Source organism: Daktulosphaira vitifoliae, unplaced genomic scaffold (genome assembly GCF_025091365.1).
Source record: "Daktulosphaira vitifoliae isolate Bord-2020 unplaced genomic scaffold, ASM2509136v1 Scaffold_2, whole genome shotgun sequence".
Taxonomy (NCBI): domain Eukaryota; kingdom Metazoa; phylum Arthropoda; class Insecta; order Hemiptera; family Phylloxeridae; genus Daktulosphaira; species Daktulosphaira vitifoliae.
Window position 1 is genome coordinate 15,806,123 of NW_026099573.1, and position 20,334 is coordinate 15,826,456.

General features: G+C 25.7%; 1 protein-coding gene across 8 annotated transcripts in view; it reads left to right on the forward strand.

The window, feature by feature from the left end:
• The window catches only part of LOC126899746 (ral GTPase-activating protein subunit alpha-1), a 35,695-nt gene extending 18,927 nt beyond the window's left edge, over nucleotides 1–16,768 (forward strand). For 2 of the 8 annotated variants that reach the window (XM_050674898.1, XM_050674904.1), the window contains 26 exons: nucleotides 3,994–4,116; nucleotides 6,137–6,305; nucleotides 7,623–7,748; nucleotides 7,837–7,947; nucleotides 8,007–8,132; nucleotides 8,899–9,083; nucleotides 9,551–9,643; nucleotides 9,707–9,865; nucleotides 9,921–10,052; nucleotides 10,142–10,267; nucleotides 10,335–10,502; nucleotides 10,617–10,727; nucleotides 10,854–11,015; nucleotides 11,105–11,323; nucleotides 11,400–11,549; nucleotides 11,622–11,817; nucleotides 11,891–12,063; nucleotides 12,138–12,322; nucleotides 12,385–12,676; nucleotides 14,113–14,271; nucleotides 14,330–14,488; nucleotides 14,566–14,693; nucleotides 14,759–14,901; nucleotides 14,972–15,067; nucleotides 15,151–15,283; nucleotides 15,862–16,768. In XM_050674898.1, coding sequence (XP_050530855.1) covers nucleotides 3,994–4,116; nucleotides 6,137–6,305; nucleotides 7,623–7,748; nucleotides 7,837–7,947; nucleotides 8,007–8,132; nucleotides 8,899–9,083; nucleotides 9,551–9,643; nucleotides 9,707–9,865; nucleotides 9,921–10,052; nucleotides 10,142–10,267; nucleotides 10,335–10,502; nucleotides 10,617–10,727; nucleotides 10,854–11,015; nucleotides 11,105–11,323; nucleotides 11,400–11,549; nucleotides 11,622–11,817; nucleotides 11,891–12,063; nucleotides 12,138–12,322; nucleotides 12,385–12,676; nucleotides 14,113–14,271; nucleotides 14,330–14,488; nucleotides 14,566–14,693; nucleotides 14,759–14,901; nucleotides 14,972–15,067; nucleotides 15,151–15,263 — 3,804 coding nt within the window. In that variant the 3' untranslated portion in view covers nucleotides 15,264–15,283; nucleotides 15,862–16,768. Of the gene's footprint in view, nucleotides 1–3,993; nucleotides 4,117–6,136; nucleotides 6,306–7,622; nucleotides 7,749–7,836; nucleotides 7,948–8,006; nucleotides 8,133–8,898; nucleotides 9,084–9,550; nucleotides 9,644–9,706; nucleotides 9,866–9,920; nucleotides 10,053–10,141; nucleotides 10,268–10,334; nucleotides 10,503–10,616; nucleotides 10,728–10,853; nucleotides 11,016–11,104; nucleotides 11,324–11,399; nucleotides 11,550–11,621; nucleotides 11,818–11,890; nucleotides 12,064–12,137; nucleotides 12,323–12,384; nucleotides 12,677–14,112; nucleotides 14,272–14,329; nucleotides 14,489–14,565; nucleotides 14,694–14,758; nucleotides 14,902–14,971; nucleotides 15,068–15,133; nucleotides 15,284–15,393; nucleotides 15,436–15,861 lie in introns of those variants that run through there. The other 6 variants (XM_050674902.1, XM_050674903.1, XM_050674899.1 and 3 more) reach the window with 6 other exon arrangements.
• Nucleotides 16,769–20,334: the final 3,566 nt, after the last annotated feature.

A 20,334-nucleotide genomic window follows, 5' to 3' on the forward strand; every position in this document is an offset into this window, starting at 1 on the left:
TTTTATTTTAACATTATTACAGGCAAAGCCCAAAATTAATTACAATCTTCATAAATATATTAGTAATACATTATCATTCTTAGTAACAATCAAAATACATTAGCAAATAAACATTTTCTTTTTTTTTTTTTTTTGAATATATATGAATCATTAAAATTAAAAAGCACAAACAAAAACGAGGCTTAATTAATACGAACTAAAAGCTGGATCATTATTGGCCAAACGCATGAGACGAGTCATTGGGGCGGAATCTAGGAAATGAGAAGGAGTAGGGGGAATGAGAAAGGTAGTATTAGAGCGGGTGGTACGAAGAGGAATTTTAAATTTTAAAAGGCTGAGAATTATAATGCTATAACTTATTGAAAAGTGTATTGATCAATATAACTTTTTATGGGAAATACTATTTTCTAATAATCTCTTTTTTATTCGACATACTTTGTCTTAATCAGGATATTAATAAGGAACTAGCAGTTTATGAAGCTTTTGGAATAATCCACCAATTTTTTAAAATTAAACACTATCTAAAGATTTGCATCGAAGCGTTTTTTTTTNGTTTGGGGATCCCAAAGAACAGAGCCGTATTCAAGGATAGGGCGAATAAGGGAGGTGTAAAGAGTTTTGAGAGAGTTGGATAGTTTAAATTCTTGAGTGATACGGGAGATGAAACCTAGGAGTTTAAGAGCTTTACAAGTAATATGCTGAATATGTTTGTTAGGAGAAAGATTATGTGTGAAAATAAATCCAAGATCACGTATTGACTCAGAGGAACGAATTAAAGGAATGTTATTTACGGAATAAGGAAAAACGATATGAGGACTACGTCGGAAGAATGACATGATAGAACATTTTTTAATATTAAGAGAAAGGCCGAGGGATTCACTCCAGTTTGTAAATCGCAGTAGATCTTTTTGTAGTAGATGGCAGTCGGATATGGATTTGATACGGAGGAAAAGTTTCATGTCGTCAGCAAATATTAGTAATTTTGCATTATGGAGGATTGATGGAGCGGAATTTATGAAAAGGGCAAATAGAAGAGGAGAAAGAATTGCACCTTGGGGTACGCCAGAAGATCTATAGAAGGTATTTGAGGTTGAATTGGAAGTAGAAACATAGTATTGACGATTAGATAAATAAGAATGAAACCAGGCAAGAAGAGGATCTCCAATACCTAGAGTATCTAGAGTGTGTATTAAAATTCTGTGGTCTACTTTATCAAATGCTTTTGAGAAATCCATGTAAATTACGTCAACTTGACTTTGTTGACTGAAGGAATCATATATATAGGATGAGAGTATGAGGTTACAAGTTATTGTGGAGCGTCCAGGCCGAAATCCATGTTGCTCATCACATAAAATATTATTAAGTATAGGACGGATAGCATTTATAACAATAGTTTCAAATAATTTGGATATATGAGAGAGTGTTGTTATTGGACGGTAGTTACTTACTTGAGACGGGTCACCAGATTTAAGGATCGGGGAAATTGAGCCTAGCTTAAGCGAGGAGGGGAAGAGTCCGGATTCAAAAGATTTACGGCATAACAGGAATAGAGGCCAGGCAATAACATCACTTAGGATAGATAGAAAGTGGCCTTGTATTCCATCAGGACCAATAGTTTTGTTATTACGGAGAGAAAATAGGAATTTACTTACATCATTGATAGTGAATTCAATTTTAGAAGGTAAGAAGGAGAATGTGGGAAGAAAATGTGTTGGGAAAGATGAAGATTTTAGAGAAGGGGTTTCTATGGTAGAAAAATAGTCAGAAAAAATATTAGCTATTTCATTAGGCAAAGTGCTAGAAATGTTATTAAATACCACACGCGTAGGTGATGTTTGAGGTGAGTGGGTTCGGCGCACAAAAGACCAAAATGAACGAGGGTTAGTTAAAAGAGATGATTCTGTACGGGAAATGTAGTCACGGTAGCAAAGTTTAGACATAAATTTGTAGCGAGCTCGCAAAAGAGAGAAATTTGTATAATCCGTAAGTGATGAGGTAAGTTTATACTTAGCATATTATATATGTATATATATATTTAATGCTTTATATGCTCATTAAGTCCATAGCGGGTGGTTAGTCCATCGTCGTAGAGTGGATTGGCGACTTTAATTACCGAATTGATTTCTCGCTTGGTAAATGAAGCCGCCCTTGACCGAGTTTTGAACCAGAGGCAATGTGCATCAAGCACTACAATGTTACTGACTTGGCCACTCCGTCCCTCAGTATTTTTTGTTTAGTAGATATTATTTACCTGAATGGTTTAAGTTATATATTTGTCTGCTCATAAAAATATTTAGTTCACTTATGAATAGAGTTCAGATTTATATGTATTTATAAATTTAGTTTGAAAAGAACCAAGTTTATTCAAATTTGTTGTTGAAATATATAGTAGTGTAGAAATAATCTTCGTTTTAGGGAGAATAAACCCCCTAGTCACCAACAAAACTATAACCCCCGTAATTACACATTATTAAGTTTTCAAGTCTTTTAATACAAATTTATACTGGCTGATGATGTGTTTGGAATAAAATTTATAAATCATAAGTTCATATAAATCTGGACTCTACTTAGGAGTAATGAGGTATTAATTTTTCAAAATAAAATATTTATTCAAAAAATTTCTTTAGGAATAAAATTATGTAATGTTTTTAATAAACAGATCTAGTGAAAATACCAAAATCAGATAATTATTCTTAGGTACTTCATCATAATTATTTTGAATGCTATATTTTTTTTTTCAATTATGAAATAATATTAACATTGCATGATAATATTTTTTTGAACAAATGTTATGATTTGTTTTATTGCTTATTGTTTAACTTCTCATAAAAAAATTCATTAATATTAAATATCATTTATAAACTACATAAATTAGTAAAATTGAATAATTTGCACTGTTTGAAATCTTTAAATATCTTACAAATGTTTTTTTTTTTTTCAAATATAAAAAAAATTTGTAATTTTATTCAATAAAACTGGAATTCTGAATGGGAATAATGTGTTATGNATGTTTTTTTTTTTTTTTTCAAATATAAAAAAAATTTGTAATTTTATTCAATAAAACTGGAATTCTGAATGGGAATAATGTGTTATGTTCGAATTTTTTAAATTACATTTTATTCTTATTATTTTTTATTATTAAACTGAATATCTCAATATATTTTTAAAATTAGAATTATCCCAGAATGATTGTATCACTCATAATATGTTAACATTGTTCAATTAAGTTACTCTTATTGATTTTCTTTTATACTCTTAAATTTACAAATTGTATACAGCAAAAAATTTGGTAATTATGTAATTAATTGCTAAAAAAACAAAATTTCAAAAAACGCCATTCATAACTATAACGAGATATACATAATTATTTGTCATTATACTTAAAATACAATAGATTTTATGTTCAGAATAAATTTAACTGCTAGCTCAGATTAAACTCAACATGCAACAATTTGCTAAGTAATCAACTAAATTTGAAGTATAAACTCATTAAGTTTTTTTGAACTTATTGACTTTATGGTTTTATTAAATATTAACTCATTATTATGAAAATAAAAAATACTGAAACACTATATGACTGATAAGTGAAATCGAATGGTACACTAATACTTAATAAAAGTTGGTAAACATTAAATCAATATATAAACCAGTATAATTTAGTGTCTTTAAAAAAAAAAAAATTTTTTTAATGAACCATTAATTACATAATTGCTTGATTTTTGCTAATTAACTTAAAAATTAGTATCAACCTGGTAATTTTAATGACTGTTTCAAAATCAGCTACGAAACTTTTTTTAGAATTAACTTACATATTGTTTGACACAAAAAAATGTTTGATTTTATGTTGGGTTATTTAACAACTTAATAAAAATGTTATTGAATAAATTAAATAATCTATAATTTATTTTGAATAATACTATATCTGAACTTACATTAATCCTGAGAATACAATTTTTTGTTATTCATTTCATTGTTAAATCTTTCTATTTTCAGACTTTGATTGTTACTTGGATAAAAGCAAATTTAAATGTACCTATTTCTGAAAACCTATGGGATCAGTTTTTAACTGTACTCTGTTCTCTTACTCAATGGGAAGAACTCATTAAGGAATGGTCGGTGAGTATTATTAGTAAAATTTTTAAAAGTAAATTAAGATAATAATAAATAATAAAAAACGGTAGCACAGTGGGGTCGCGGCATAGTGGAGACATTGCATAGTAGGGTCCAGTATAGATTTAATCTGACAGTGATTAAAATCACTATCATAAGAAACGCTTCGATGCAAATCTGTAGATAGTGTTTAATTTTAAAAAATTGATGGATAATTGCAAAAGCAACATCAACTTCTATTAAAATAAAATACAAAACCCATAATTTTCATACAAAAATAACATATTTTTCAATATGGTAGCCATTTGCATATAGAAGATAGATCGTCGGGACAAATTTTTTTTTTTCATTTTGTAGTACATAAAATAAGCTTTAATTTTATATATGTTTAAAGGACGCAGTATTTCCGGAACATTTTCAAAAGTTCAGTTGAAAAAGATCTATGTTTTTTACAATATTTTAAGTTTTGAACGCCCCCTATATAAGGGGAAATTGTCCAATTTTAATAAAAAGTATGTCAAATGAAAGATGTACTTATAATGTATTTAGAAAAAAAAAATTTGTGCTGATATATACATTTTTCAAAAAGTTATAGCATTTTTAAGTTGAAAATTTAAAATCGAAAATCGAAAATTTTAACACAAAAATAGTGTTTTTTTAACTACGGCAGCCGTTTAAATGTAGAAAAAAAAGTGTCGGGACAAATTTTTTTTTTTCATTTTGTAGTACATAAAATAAGCTTTAATTTGATATATGTTTAAAGGACGCAGTCTTTCCGGAACATTTTCAAAAATTAAGTTGAAAAAATTAATTTTTGTAAAAAAGTTGCCATTTTAAATCCCCCCCAATGAGCAGGTTAAGTGATAGATTTTCAAAAAAATGATATCAAATGAAAGGTAAATATCTAAGGTTTTAGTATAAAAAAAAATTATGTTGATTTGTTGATTTTTCAAAAAGTTATGGAAGTTTTAAGAAAAAAAAGTGAAAAAATTTCGAAAATTAGCGATTTTTAAATTTGTAATTTTTTTGGATATTTCCCCCATTTGCGGGGAACGAGGGAATTTTTTAATTTTTAAGGGTAATGTCTTCAACTAGATACGATTTGTGATCTTTTGACGTATTTTTGAAAGAAATCTGTCCAGTGAGAGCTGAGAAAAAGTGGCAACAGACACAAAAAAAAAACAAATCATAGTAAAACCAATACCTACTCAGCTTCGCATCGAAACTAAAATACTGATCAATAAGACAAGTATTTATAAAACCAATATCTTTTTAGTTTTACATTATAACTTAAATTTAAATTTAAATGACAGTTTAAATAATTACTCTCTTAGTTTTATGGAGGTTAATTGTTATTTTCTGCAATTACATAATTATTATATTCTATAGAAATCATTTTAATTTAACTGTCATGTTAACAAACAGTGGTAAAGTGTTATAGGAGACAATGAGACATTATTAACTCAATTAAAAGAATTTTAAATAGATTGGTTTTATAAATTTAAATTATTGACAAATATGAATTTCATAGTATCTATTTTATAAAATCATTATATTATTTTTGTTTCTTAAAAAAAATTAAATAATGATTAAATGAGCTAGTTGTGATTGGCTTAGAAATTTCAGTAAACATTTTTTGTGTGTAGGGTGATAATAAGTGTATCTTATATAAATAAATATGAAGTTAAAAGAAAAAATCTTTGTCAACTATATGTAATTTTGTTTTTATATTTGAACATATGGTAAAATAATATCTAGAGGTAGTACAGGGGAGTTAGAGCTATTTTTCAAGTGTTTCCCTAACCTTGAGAATAGTTTTCCTAACCGCTGTAAAATAGTATACACGTTAATGTTTAATTAGCTAAATTATTTTTGAATTATTACTGACTGGTTAATGTTAATTCAATTTATGTGGCAACTATTATTAGGTAATGAAGACATGTTTTTCATTCAGTTACTTTTAAATCATTATAAATGTATTTAAAATAAAATTTACTATATATATATATATTTTTTTTTTTTTTAGAAAACATTAGAAACTTTAACAAGAGTTTTAGCAAGACATGTTTACAATTTAGATCTTGCTGATTTGCCTTTAGATCGTATAAATGATAAAAAATCTAGAAGAAAACTTGGAAGCAACATGTGTAACTTATCATCTTCACAAAATAGTGAACAACAAAATACTATAACAGGTATTTCAATTTTTTTAGGGTAAATAAAGTCAAATATTTATAGTAATAGCATATCTTATATAGGGAGGTTCAAAAAAATCAATGTTTAAAATTTCTTTCTTATACCACTTTAAATTATTCTCTATAGCTTTAAAATATTTCTTATAATAAAATAAATATTTTTCTAAGCATCACAAACCATTGTATGTCTTACTAACTAAAGATTTATCGTGCATATAACTTCTTTTTCCTCGCTTTAATCCCAACTTCTTGGGGTCGGTTACCCTTATTCTAAACTTCCACTTGACACAATATACACTCATATCAGCTGTCCTCATATCGCATTCAATAACATCCCTCCACCTCTTTTTTGGTCTTCCTCCATCTCTTCTTCCTTCAACATTCAATTTATCATGCATATATATTAATTATAAATTAAAAGTGAATAAGTTACTTTTCCAAGAATAATTTGTCATAACACAAAACACAAATGGAAAGGGTTTAGAGTAGTGAGTCTGCTGCCTAGGTATTTACGTACATGTGATCATACAGCAATTATTGTGCTTGGCTGACACTCGGGATTAGCTGCGGGTATCAAAATTTGACATTATAAATATTTATTAGGCTTCTACACGAGTACCTTATTTTTATCAAGTAGCCAATTAACAGTTCATTGGTACGGAATACTAATCATACAAAAGGGTAGAATCAATATTTTAAAAAAAAGAAATGGTTTTTTTTTGGTATATTTTAGACTAATTCAATATTAGATATTTAAGTGTCTTTTTATTTATTGTGTCTTCTATTCTGTGATACAAGCTGAAGTATTAAATTTAAAAAACTAATTACAAAATACACAGTCATCTATAATGAATAATTTTAGAGAGTAGCTTTAAGTGAGAGTAAAAATAATTGTAATTTATATTTTAGGTTTATATAACTTAATAATTGCTACATATTTTCACTAATTTTTATAAAATTCTTATCAATAAATTTCAGTAATATTAATTACTCAAAACCTAATATATACATTCACATAATGCACATGTTTTTTGAAATTATGGGTAAATGCAATATAAATGACAAAAAATCGTTTTTGAGTTAATTGAATTAAAATTAAGAAATACTATATTTTTTATGTAATATAAATGTATTTGGTAATAGTATCATTTGTAAATAGCAGTATATTTTACTTTGAGCCTTAATGTTTTTCAGAATAATGGTAATTTTACTTTTTAGTTATGTTTTTATCAGATTTTTTTTCTAAAATGCCATTTTGACCCTGTCAGCTTTGGGTTAAAATATAATTTCATTTTTATTAAATTTGTTTTTATTTAGAAGTTCAACTGAGTAATTTTAATAAGAAAAAAACAATTGTGAAAAGATCCAATAGTGATTCTGAAATTTCATATTATTCTTCATACCAAAAGTATAGTGAAACTGAAACATTATTTAACATAACAGGTAAAAAATTTAAATTGATAGTGAGTCAAATGAAAGTCATTTTAATATATATATATATATTTTATTTTTTTTTTTTTTTTGTAAATAGAAACTCCTACGGCTGATGATAGTAAACTAAACTGGAAAGAAGAAAAAGCATCTAAATGTTTAGCTAATGTACGAAAATGTCATTCATTGGAAAACTTAACACAACTATTAAGTAATTAATTTAACTAATGTTAAATTATTTTTATGTAATACTTTTGAATTTTATTTTAGTTTTAAATGGAAGAGAATCTAATTCCAGGTCACCCTCTCCTGTACCATCATCTGGAATTGATAATAATTTATTTAAAGAAGCTCATATGCAAATAGAAATTATGTCAACTCAACCATCTTCCTCTGGTAAATTGACCAGTTTAATTAATATCGCCTATTGACAAGAATAGTAACATAACTAAAAATAATACAAATTTATGGGAGGGACTAAATAAATTTAACAATTTTATACTATTTAATTACAAATTAAATTTTCTTAAGATTCCTACAAAAAATATTAAATTTAAGTTAATGAAACCTTTTACTTGTGTAAAATGTAAAGTATTTTAACTCTGATAGAAAGCTGAGAAGGTATTAATTCACCATATGTTTATTTTTTTTTATTTTTTTTTTTTTTTGTGTGTCTATCACTACGTTTTCTCAAATCTTACTGGATTGGTTTTGTTTAAAAATACATCAAAAGAACATAAATTGTATTTAATTGAAGATATTATCCTTAAAAATTAAAAAAATTTCCCTGTTCACCATAAATATTCAATATCAATAAAAGTATTAATCAGGATACAATTAATGAAATGTTTCTTTTGGAATAATCCAACAATTCCTTCTAAAAATTAAAAATTATCTACAGATATTTATAAAAACATTTTTTATGATAGTAATTTTAATCACTGTCAGATATCCTCTCTACTTGTCCCAATTATGTCGTGTCCCCACTATACCACTACCTCACTGTGATGGATTTAATTTGATTCATATTGTGCAAAAATGAGAAAAAGGAAAATGTTTGAGTGTCACTATTTTTGTTGATAAGTATTATGTAGTTGTAATAAATTAACTAAAACAATGACTAAAAAAATTACAGTAAATAATTGATAATAATTTAATTTAGAAAAAGGAATAAATAAAAAATCAGTCATGTCTGGTGGGGATATACGAGGATGGACACCAGATGTTGCAGCAATATTATGGCGTAGAATGCTTGGTGCTCTTGGAGATATAAATGCTTTAGAAAATCCTGTTCTACATGAACAAGTTTTTAAATATTTGTTAGATCTTAACACCATAATGACAAAAGTATGTTTTTTCTACAAAAATAATGTGCAATATATAAATTAATATAGTTTTCATCTTTAAATATATATTCTAAGAAAAAAATGAAAATGGTAGCTTTATAAAAAATAAATATCTTGCATTATATAATGTAATGTGAAAGGGTCTGTGCTATATTAAGCTAATTTTTTTTCAGAACTATAATACAAATCTAAAAAAACTAACATTATCCACCTATTAGAATATTCTAAAAACATTTAATTTCTCACACAATAAATTTAGTTATTATATTATTCTTGTAGAGAATTTTTATAAGATACAGTCATTTTTATTTTAATTAAAAACTGAAAATTTAATTTTAAAAAAGTTAACTTGTGTTGTTTTTGCATAGAAACATTTATTCAATGAAATTTTGTTCAGTTAGTTTTAGTTCTTAAAATATATTCTTATGTTCATTATTAAATATAAATTATAATTAAATTTATTATTAGATTTATGAAAATCAAGGTATGGTAAAAGAAGAATGTTTTGCCTCGCTTGATTTAGTTCCACCAATTTCAATTATTGCACCTTGGTGTTTTCAGGTATTTTATTTATTTTACATAAAAATTATGCTAATAACAGATTTGATTGACTATTTTTCTTAGGCTCTTACATTACCTAAATCTTATAGAAATGGTAAACTACATGCTTATAAATTATTATGTCAAATGACTTTAAATAATAGAGAAATACAACCAGGGCAAAAGTATATTACCCAGTTTTTGAAAGTATTACATTATGGTTTAACATCAAGTGATCAAGTAGTAATTTATATTTATTATTTAATCGCTTATATTATTAAAAAAATTTTAATTTTAGGAAATTGTTAACACTATATTAAAAAATACAGGACCTCAATATTTTTCTTATCAACTACCTGGTTTTACTTTGTTAACATTAGATTTTGTTCATGCTTGTAATGAAGTTTTAAGTGGAACAAATATAGCTACGGTAAATTTATATTTTATTAAAATACATTTTAAATAATTAAAACCAAATTTTAACCAAATATAATTTTTTTTTTTTCAACATTTTAACAGGCTCCTCGAGCTGAAGCTGCATCTATATTAGGGTCAATATTGAGTTATCCATTAAATCTTACTAAAGTGCCTTATCTTAAACCTGACTGTCATCAGTTTAACATTACATACTGCCCAGATATCAAAGTAATGTGTTTTATTACTATATTTTTTTACTGAGGTTTATTATTATATTTAAATTATACATTTTTAGGATACTGTGATTATGGTATTGTTAAAAGTAGCAAAAAGAGAACCATTAGGATTAGCCAGATGCATCACACTTTCTAACTTAGGCATGTTTTTGTGTCAACAATTGGGTAACAATAGCAAACATCCATGTGTAAAAGAAGCTATTATTACCTTATTACTTGCATTACAAGTAAGTTTTAAAAAAAATTTTAATTAAGAAACCTTTGATTTACATAAGTAAAAAATTAATGTAAAATATAAACAAAAGTATTTTGGTCACATAATATATGACTTTTTTCAACAGTTTAAAAATGAAAAAGTATCACAAGTAGCTTGTGACATTGTTTTGCTATTACAAGATTACATTCCAAATTTGTTAAAAAATTATCCAGACATACCTCCTAAAGTACTTGAAGTAAGTTATAGATTTTAATATAATTTTAAATGTTTCAAAAGTTAGTTAAACAATAGTTCTTTATTTATTCAAAATAAAATGTATGCTTAATAAAACTCATTGATTTGTTACTCAACTGTATTATAGGTATTAGCAGCAACTTTGACAAACATGCTACCAATTGGTGATGGTAATAAAAGACTTTTAACATCACTAGTTTTTTGCTTGGCAGAATGGACTATGCAAATGCCTATTACATTATTACTTGAACCAAGATCAAAACAAAGTTTATCCATGACTGTTTTTATGGTATGTAAATAATGTAAAATTTGTAGAGTAAATTTTAATTTAATATTGATTTTTCCTATATTGTTTAAAAACAAATTTTTCATTCTCAGGTTATTGACGCTATTAGTAGAAATTTTAGTGATATGAAAATTGAAAATTTAAAGAAAGCTACACAGATAAATTTAGATTATTCTAATGAGTTTATATTTGATATAGCATTAGATAATTTGAAAACAGAAGAAGTGAAAAATAATATGTTTGGTGATCATAATGTTGCACCTACTCATTTAAATAGCAGCCGCCATTCCCTTCAAATTGCTTCTAAAATGGTTAATTTTTAAAAATTATTATAAATTAATGTAAAATAAAATTAGAATATTATTATTTTTTTATATATATTTATAGATAATGAACCATTTATTAAATCATTTGGGACAATTTCCTATGTTGATTGGTCCTGCTCGATTATGTTCAATGGTCTCTGAACATGATGATGTATTGAATTCTACTACAGATCAATTAACTATTGATATTTTTTCTGTACCTAGCATACAAGTTAGTATCATTTCTACTTAAAAATTAGTATTTCTTAATGTGATTTTAAAATTTAAAAAATTATAATTGTAGTTATTCATGTCTGTGACTAATATGCTAATTACTTCCATGATTGAATTACCTGCATTGGAAGTACCAGGTGGTGGAATTACTGCTGGATTAAGAACTGGTCTTAGTCAAGTTCGGATTATTCAAAGGGACTTGATTGGAAAATCATGTTGGGACATTTCACCTTTATATTGTGGTCCTAATTTTGACCCCGAGAAATGTAATGCAATTATAAATATTTTTTGTTTACTTTTTTGAGTTATCAATCAATAATTAAGTGATATTTATTAAAGATGAAAATGAAAAAAATGTTAACTCAACTTTACCTCAACAATGTGTAGATGGAGAATCCATAATGGTGTATTATAATACAAATTTTAAAACTCCACATACAATGCGGCATCGTGCTCCTGATGTTTTACCAATATTTGAAAATTCTGCTGATGACCTTGATAATTTAGATGATGTATCAACCTTAAACTTTTAAATTGAACACTATTGTTGTTAACTGAAGTTAATCTATTAAATTTAAAATTTCAGTTATTACATTATATTGGATATACAAGTTCAGAGTGTTTAGAAGATATGGAAGTATTTTTAAACAATCCTGCACCTAAATCGCCAATGTCTTCTCAGTTAGAGCAAGATGTGATGAGTACAATTTTAGGACAACAAAATATGGATAGTAGTTATACTGAAAGATATAATTCTCTTCATTACAACCGGTTAGTAAGTTCACTATAAAATATAAATATTATTTTTTAATAAGTGTTATTTTACACTTAAGATTTGAAAAACGACCTCAATGTAATATGCATGTTTCCCCATTCCAAAATGGAAGAGCACTGTTTTCTGAATTGGGCTTTAGTAGCTGGGATCAACGTCATCAAGTTTATCAACTAGAAAGAAATGAAAAACTACTAAGGGAACTAAGAGTTCTGGATGCTCAATGTTGCAGAGATACTCACAAAATAGCAATCATTTATGTGGCTGAAGGTCAAGAAGATAAGATATCCATCATATCTAATGCTGGTGGGAGTCAAGCATATGAAGATTTTATTTCAGCATTAGCTTGGGAGGTAAATATTCAAAGTAAAAAAACTAGAGTTACAAATTTTTGCAGTTATAAGTCACTTACTTAATTTTTAAAAATACATCTCAAAATAAAATAAAATTTCTTTAAATAATTTAATTTTTAGTAAAATGTTGTTAATTTTATATTTTGCTCAAAAATTCACAAACAAGCAAAGCAGGTACATTATCATGGTGCAAAGGCTATAAATTGTTTTGCCCAAATCCAGTTGTTTTTTTCGGAATGCTTCACGCAAACGGCATTGAACTTGTAGGCAGTACTACTTATTGACAGTTTGACCTCATTGCAAGAATTCTTGCACTAAGCCATTGAAATCGAAGGAAACCGTGATCATAACCTTCATGTTCGATCGCACTTGTCGAGTCTTTTTCGGTCTAGGCGATCCAGAATTCATCCACTGGGACGATTGAGCCTTAGTTTTGACGTCTTTCCATAAACCCATGTTTCATCACCTGGTATATAACGTTTCAGTAATTCTGCAACGTCAGTGACTTCATCAAATGATTCCTAGGCAACTTCCATTCGTCACTGTTTTTGTTTTTTCAAAATTCAACAATTTTAGAAGAAATTTTACCGTTACGCTTTTTATACCCATAACATTCAAAAAAAATTTATGGCATTAGCCAATCGTTATTTCAACATAATCAGTGATTTCTCTGATTTGTGATTCGTCGATCGTTCATAACAATTTCTTTCACTTTTTCCACGTTTTCATCGGTTGTTGATGTGCTGGGGTGTCATCTTCAACGTCTTCACTGCCATCTTCGAAACGCTTATACCACTCATAAACCTTTGTTTTACTGATGGTAGACTCACCATAGGCCTCTGTTTACATTTCATACACTTTGTTACACTTTATTTCATTTTTTACGCAAAATTTGATACAAATCCTTTGATTCATTTTTTTTAACAAACAAAAATCGCCGAACTCATAAAAACACGTCTAATCTTAGCAGCTGCCACTGACAAAGTAAAAAATGAATCCAGCTGAAAAGTTTATCATACTTCAGGGACCAACATTACGAAAACAAAAATTTCGATAATCAAAATCTTCAAACCCACGAAATTAAAATATTCCCGTTATTTTCTGAACATACCTCATATAATTCCATACAAAAATAAAAAAAAATTTTATTTACTACATAATTAATTTCATTCTGAAAATCTATCCATATCACCAACTATTTCATAACGCCATGGTATATACTATGTATAGTGATTTTACTACAATTTTTTTAGTTACAATCAAACTTATTTTTTTTTTATTATTCTAATTGTAGCTCTATGTGCATAATGGTCCTACAGGTCTGAGTCAAGGGCAGCTCATACCCACTTCTTTTACTACTAATTGTTGCTTAAAATATTTTTAATGGTATTATTAATTTAAATTTAAATAAATGTTTCTATTTTAAAAACAAAAAGGTGGAACTTGAGACACATAACGGTTTCTTGGGTGGTTTACAACGTAATAAAAATGCTGGAACTACAATGCCATATTACTCAACATCATTCTTAGAAGTTGTTTTTCATGTAGCTACTCGAATGCCAACAACATCAAATCAAGAAGCATATATTCAAAAGGTTTGTTTACTTATTAATGTATTAACAGATATTTATAAACTTTTATACATTTGAGTAGGCTAGGCATTTGGGTAATGATGAGGTGCATATTGTTTGGTCAGAACATTTTAAAGATTATAGACGTGGTATAATTCCTACTGAATTTTGTGATGTTTTAATTGTGATATATCCACTTCCAAATAAATTATTTAGAATACAAGTTTCTAGAAAACCAGAAGTAAGTCGTACAACAAATTATAAAATTAAAATAATTACTAACTTTTTTTGTTAAATTACAATATTATTTATTCACAGGTACCTTACTTTGGTCCATTATATAATGAAGTAATTGTTCAAAAATCAATACTTGCCAATGTTGTTCGTTGTACTGCTATTAATGCTTCATGTGCTAAGCGTAGTATGATACCATTCTATCAGCAATAGTAAGTTCTATTATTTATTTATTTAACATTAATAATTTTTAATAAAATGCTAAAATAAATTGTAGTTATGAAGAAAGATGGAGATCTCTAGATATGGTTATGAAAAATTATAAACATTTAAGCACTTATGAAGAATTTATTTCAAATGTATACTCGCCATTACAAACAACTTCCCAGTTTCAACAGCCATTTTCATCTAGAAATTCAAGTAAACAGAGATTTTAAATAAAACCTTGATTTCTTTAGTAAATATAGAATATTATTTTAATTTTTTGTAGTTGACAAATTTAAATCCGATGATGGATCATCATCATCATCCTCATCAAATTTAGCATCTGCACTTATAGATTCCCACAGAAGTAGGAGTGTTAAAGGTGATTTTAAATATATTAATATAAGTATTTTTATAGATATATGGGTTAATTATTAGACAATTGTAGTATTCACAATATATTAGGAATTTCACTAGATTGGTCCATCAAGAATGGAATCAATATGGATGTTATAATTTCTGCGGGGATATCACCAAGACCCCACAAGAAATTAACTTCTTATCAGAACCATATGTGATAGGGATATTAAACTTGATGGTATTAATATTTTGATTTTTATTGTGTGCTAAAATACCAGCATGGTAATATCTGTTGTGTGGATGTTTTAAATATATCTAACTGCATGTGTTCTTTGATAAATTTTATAGTTGAACAATTATTGAAATCAGCTGTAGTTATTTTTTTACCTCGTAAGTAGTGTAAAATTTAAACCATATAAAGTCTAAAAAATTGAACTTATTGAAGGTTTTAGTTTTTGAGAATAATTGTTTCGATTTTTTAGAAATTAGTGCTTAATTTTTATAGCTATTTTATTTATTCCTTAAGTGATTAAATTATCCTAAGAATTTCTTATTAATTTCTCATTAATTAATATAATAAATAGGTAACTATGCATAATGTTAAGTATAGAAAATCCCATCAATCTATGTGTTGTATTATAATCCATTAAATTATTTCAATACTTTATTAAAAAACCAAGAAATTAGAAAAATTGTTTATCAAAATAAAGTCTATTCTTATGTTTAATTATCTTGTTTTTTTATTATATATTAAAGATTTTAACAATATTTAAAAACAAAAAATTTTTGCCTAATAATATATATTTTACTTTTTAGAACTGGAATTACAAAGTGCGCGACTCTAAATAGAACATGCTTTATACCTATAATTGAAAATGGCTAGATTTTAAGTTCAAAACTTTAAAAAGGTTGATGATGCCACAACTTAAAATATTATTTATAGTTAAAATTATTATATCATTTAAGAATTATTTGTTTAAAAAGGATCAGGTATAGAATAATATGGTTACGGTTTGTAATTTAACCGTGTTTATACAGTACAAAACAAATCATATTTTAAGATGACTTAGTCTGTTATAGTTATTGCTAATTTGTAAAAAAAAAAAAAAAGTATTTTTTATTGTATTAATCTTTAATCCGTCCTATGTACTTAAGTCATTTTTATTTGAAAACTTAGACTGACATTTTATTTACATATTTCGTCCTCCATATATTGTTAACTTATCCTAAAATTTTTAATTTTTTTTACATTTGAAATAATTGTAATCATATTTTTAAAAATAATTTCTAATCATTTTATTTATTTATTTATTTTTTTTTTTTGTAGCATTATTTAACATTTTTATTACTAATATTGACTATTACCAAAATAAATATACAATATGCAATACTACATTATGTAGTACTAAAAAGTACTTGTTTAAGTGTGTTACTTTTTTTTTCTCTTACAATTTTGTGTAAAGTAGATTATAATTTTATTATTTGAAATGTAGTACTTATAAAAATATTGTTGTAGGTACATAACTTAGAATTTTTTCTATTTTTAGTAATATTTTTGCAATTTTTCTTATATAAACTATATAATATATTAAATATTTTTTTACGTGATTTTTTTTTTCTTCATATTTAGTTCTAACATAATTAATTAAGTACTAATTTATTAATTATTATGAATTTTTTATTGCTTGCCTGAAATAATTTTAAAGTATTTATTTCGTGCGATAAGTGTGCTTTTATGTTAAATTATAATAAATTGTAATGAAATACACAAACTGTGTGTCAATGTATTAATGCATAATTTTTTTTTTTTCATTCACTAATTCTTTATTCTTTTAGAAAAATATCATGATTCTTAATCTTATAACTTTTATGTTAAATATAAGAATAAATGTATGATTGTGTAAATTTTACTTTAATATTCTTAAAGGTAGATTGTTGGTTCCAAAGGGACCACCACGTCCCCATACAGGTTCCCTCGGTAGTATTTCACTTAAAAGCTAAAAATTGCATCTCTTTCAAATTTTTACACTAAAAATAGGAATTACTCAATTTAGTTAGCAAGGAACGCTACGCAATCTAAAAATTACCAATCTTTTAAAATACATTTAACTTTCATTTTTAATAGTTTTTCGATAACTTTATTTTTATCAAAAGTTAACTTTCTAGTAAAACTATTTTTTTTTATTATTGAAAGGTAATTTTCTATAATACTAACCTATATAAACTCAAATCAAATTTCAACGAAAACGCTGTGGACCAAACTTTTTCCATTAATATAAAATTTCTGTTTATAGATGGTTTCTGTATAATAGATGGTCCGTTGAAAGGAGGTCTCAGGAAAGTTAACTATATGATCATTTTATTCTCTTATATTAAAGTTTTTTTTTTTGAAACTACATTCAATTGAAATGCGTTTGTCTGACTTTTACACTTGTGGAAGTAAAATATTTTGACAGTCGTATGAAAACAATTAGGAAATTAACAAAGCAATTTTTAATTATATATAAATATAAAAGCAAATGAGTGAGGTTTTAAACAAGTAACATTTTTAAGTTTAATAAAAGCACAAGTATTAATAAGAACATTAACTACAATACAAATAATATCAAATAGAATAATTAATGAATCATTTATAATCATCTTTTAAAAGAGTTTTTAACTTGGCGGGTTATCATGAAAATAAATATAGTTTAAAAAAACTGAAAAACACTATTTTAAAGAATATCGAACTAAAAAGTTAAAAATAAGCTTAAAACAATAATTAACGAAAAATACTAGTATTATTGTGAAAAAAAGCGTTGGGTGCGTACTGAAAAATATTTTACAGTAATAACATTTTCTATTTTATAAACTTATATTAAAACTATAAGTGTAAAAACAGTTTTATTTCAAGCTTCGATGACTATAATTAAATGAAAATAAATTAATCGCCCAATTTTTTCCTTTATGCAACCCAGCTCATAGAAATTAAGTAAAATGATAACTCGTTACGTTTATATCAGTAAGTATCACTTTTAAGTAATCATAATAAGAATGCTAGCGAAAAATGTATATAGGTATTAAATAAATAAAAAGCATTACTGAAAATGCCAAATTACCAAAAAAAGTAGATAAATGTATTAATGTTATAAATTGAATATGTTTCACTATCAAAATTCTATTTTTAAGTGGTTGCTGTGGTCATCCACCATCTTTTTTTTTCAATTAATTGTTTGTAATTGAAGTACTCTCCACACATAATTATGTATGAAGCATAAATAGCCATATTAATTAACTTAAAATTAATTAGATAAATAAAAACTAAAAATTCTAGGTTAAAGTTAAAGAAACATCTTAACTAAAAAAATATTAAACTAAAAGGTATCAAAACTAGCAATACTAAAGAATATATTTCAAATTATTCACTAAAGCGCTAAAAAAGCTAATGATATATGACTTAATATTTTTCAGATCCCACCCCCAATACAATTATTTGGCATTTGATCAAATCGTAGGAATAGTGTATTTGGCTTTTGTTTATTACTTGTACAAGTGTACAAGTACTTGTATACTTGTCAAGTATACCAGTCATGGGAACTCTCTACTTGTTAATAATTGGATGATTTGGCAAGTACACCAGTCGTGGGAATCCACCTTTACAGAATGATAATAATTTAAACATTTTTTTTTTTTTTTGATTATCTTTAGTTACACATAATTCNAAAAATTTTTTTTTTATTATTATCTTTAGTTACACATTATTCTTGAATTATTAACTATGTAATACTTTTTAAGTTCATCCCTTATGCCTGGTAAGGGTGTCAATTTTGTTTTTTTAAATGGGAATACATATTTTGAATTAATAAAACGTTTGAGTTTTTAATTTAATAGTAAATGGCATTTGAATTTTTAATAAAACTTAATTTGTTTATTAGATATAAACATTTAAAGTTTCAAATTTTTGAGTTAATAATCATATATCATTCACAAGGTATTGCAAATACAGGTAGCTAATTGGTTTTTTATGACATCAATATTAGAATGTACACAGCATTGTTATTATCAATGGTAGTAAGACACATTGTTGTGAGTTTATAAATACACTAACTGACAATACAGAAAGTATATCTATTAATAGTCATAATTGATAATAAACAATCCGTGACTGTGACAGCAATTCCATAAAAATCTAATTATCTACATGCATTTATAATCCCTTGTGTATTATACATGTATATTAACTTAAAAATTTGATACTTATATCTAATAAACTAATAAAGTTATATTAAAAATTAAAATGTCATTTACTATTGAATTAAAAATCCAAACATTTTTTAAATTCAAAATATGTGTTCCCATTTAAAAAAACAAAGTTAACAACCTTACAAGACATAAGGGATGAATATAGAAAGTTTTAAATAGTTAATAATTCAAAAATAATGTGTAACTAAAGATAATAAAAAAAAAAAAAAAAATGTTTAAATTATATTTATTCTGTAAGTAATTGAGTGGGTTATGATAAAAAATCACTCTGTAGAATTCACAAAAATTAAGAAGCCATAGAAGTTTAAAATATTTAAGAAGCTATAAAAATGCATAAACAATCATATTACATAAATGTATATCTTAACATATGAGTTATGAATATTGTTTTCTTTATCGGCTTTTTTTTGGTATATTATTTATGTATTATTTTGGTTTTGCCTTTTCTCCGCTAATTGTTCGTTTTTACCATATTAAATACTATACTATTTGTCATATTATATATTTATTTTATATTTTAACATATTTAATCACACCATAGTATTATTGTTTATTTACATGTACTTTTGTAAAAAGCCGTTTGGCGTATATTATTTCATATTTATATGAAATAATTAATTATTAATATAATATAAATAATTTAATTATTTATATTACATTAGTTTAATTTCCTAATAAATATACTATTTGAAAATGAGTTTTTATAATAGTTCTTATGTGGGAAAATACCTTTGCACTGATAATGCTCCAACATTTGACTGAGCAGTTATTGTTCCGAACATCTGGTAATTCGACCATCTAGTACCATAGGTTACCATATCCACGACGGATTTTATTCAAACATTTAATAAAAAAATACAACGTGTAAAAACGCCCACATTATCAATAGTCAAACATGTTTTTATATATATACACATTTTTATTTGAATATTTACTATATACATAGAAAGATACAATAAGAAAATAATCAAAACGTAAAACTTTCTTTTGATATTGTTTTTGTGAGTTGCTTTTGTTTCTAGATAGATGTTGCTCTTTTGAACGACT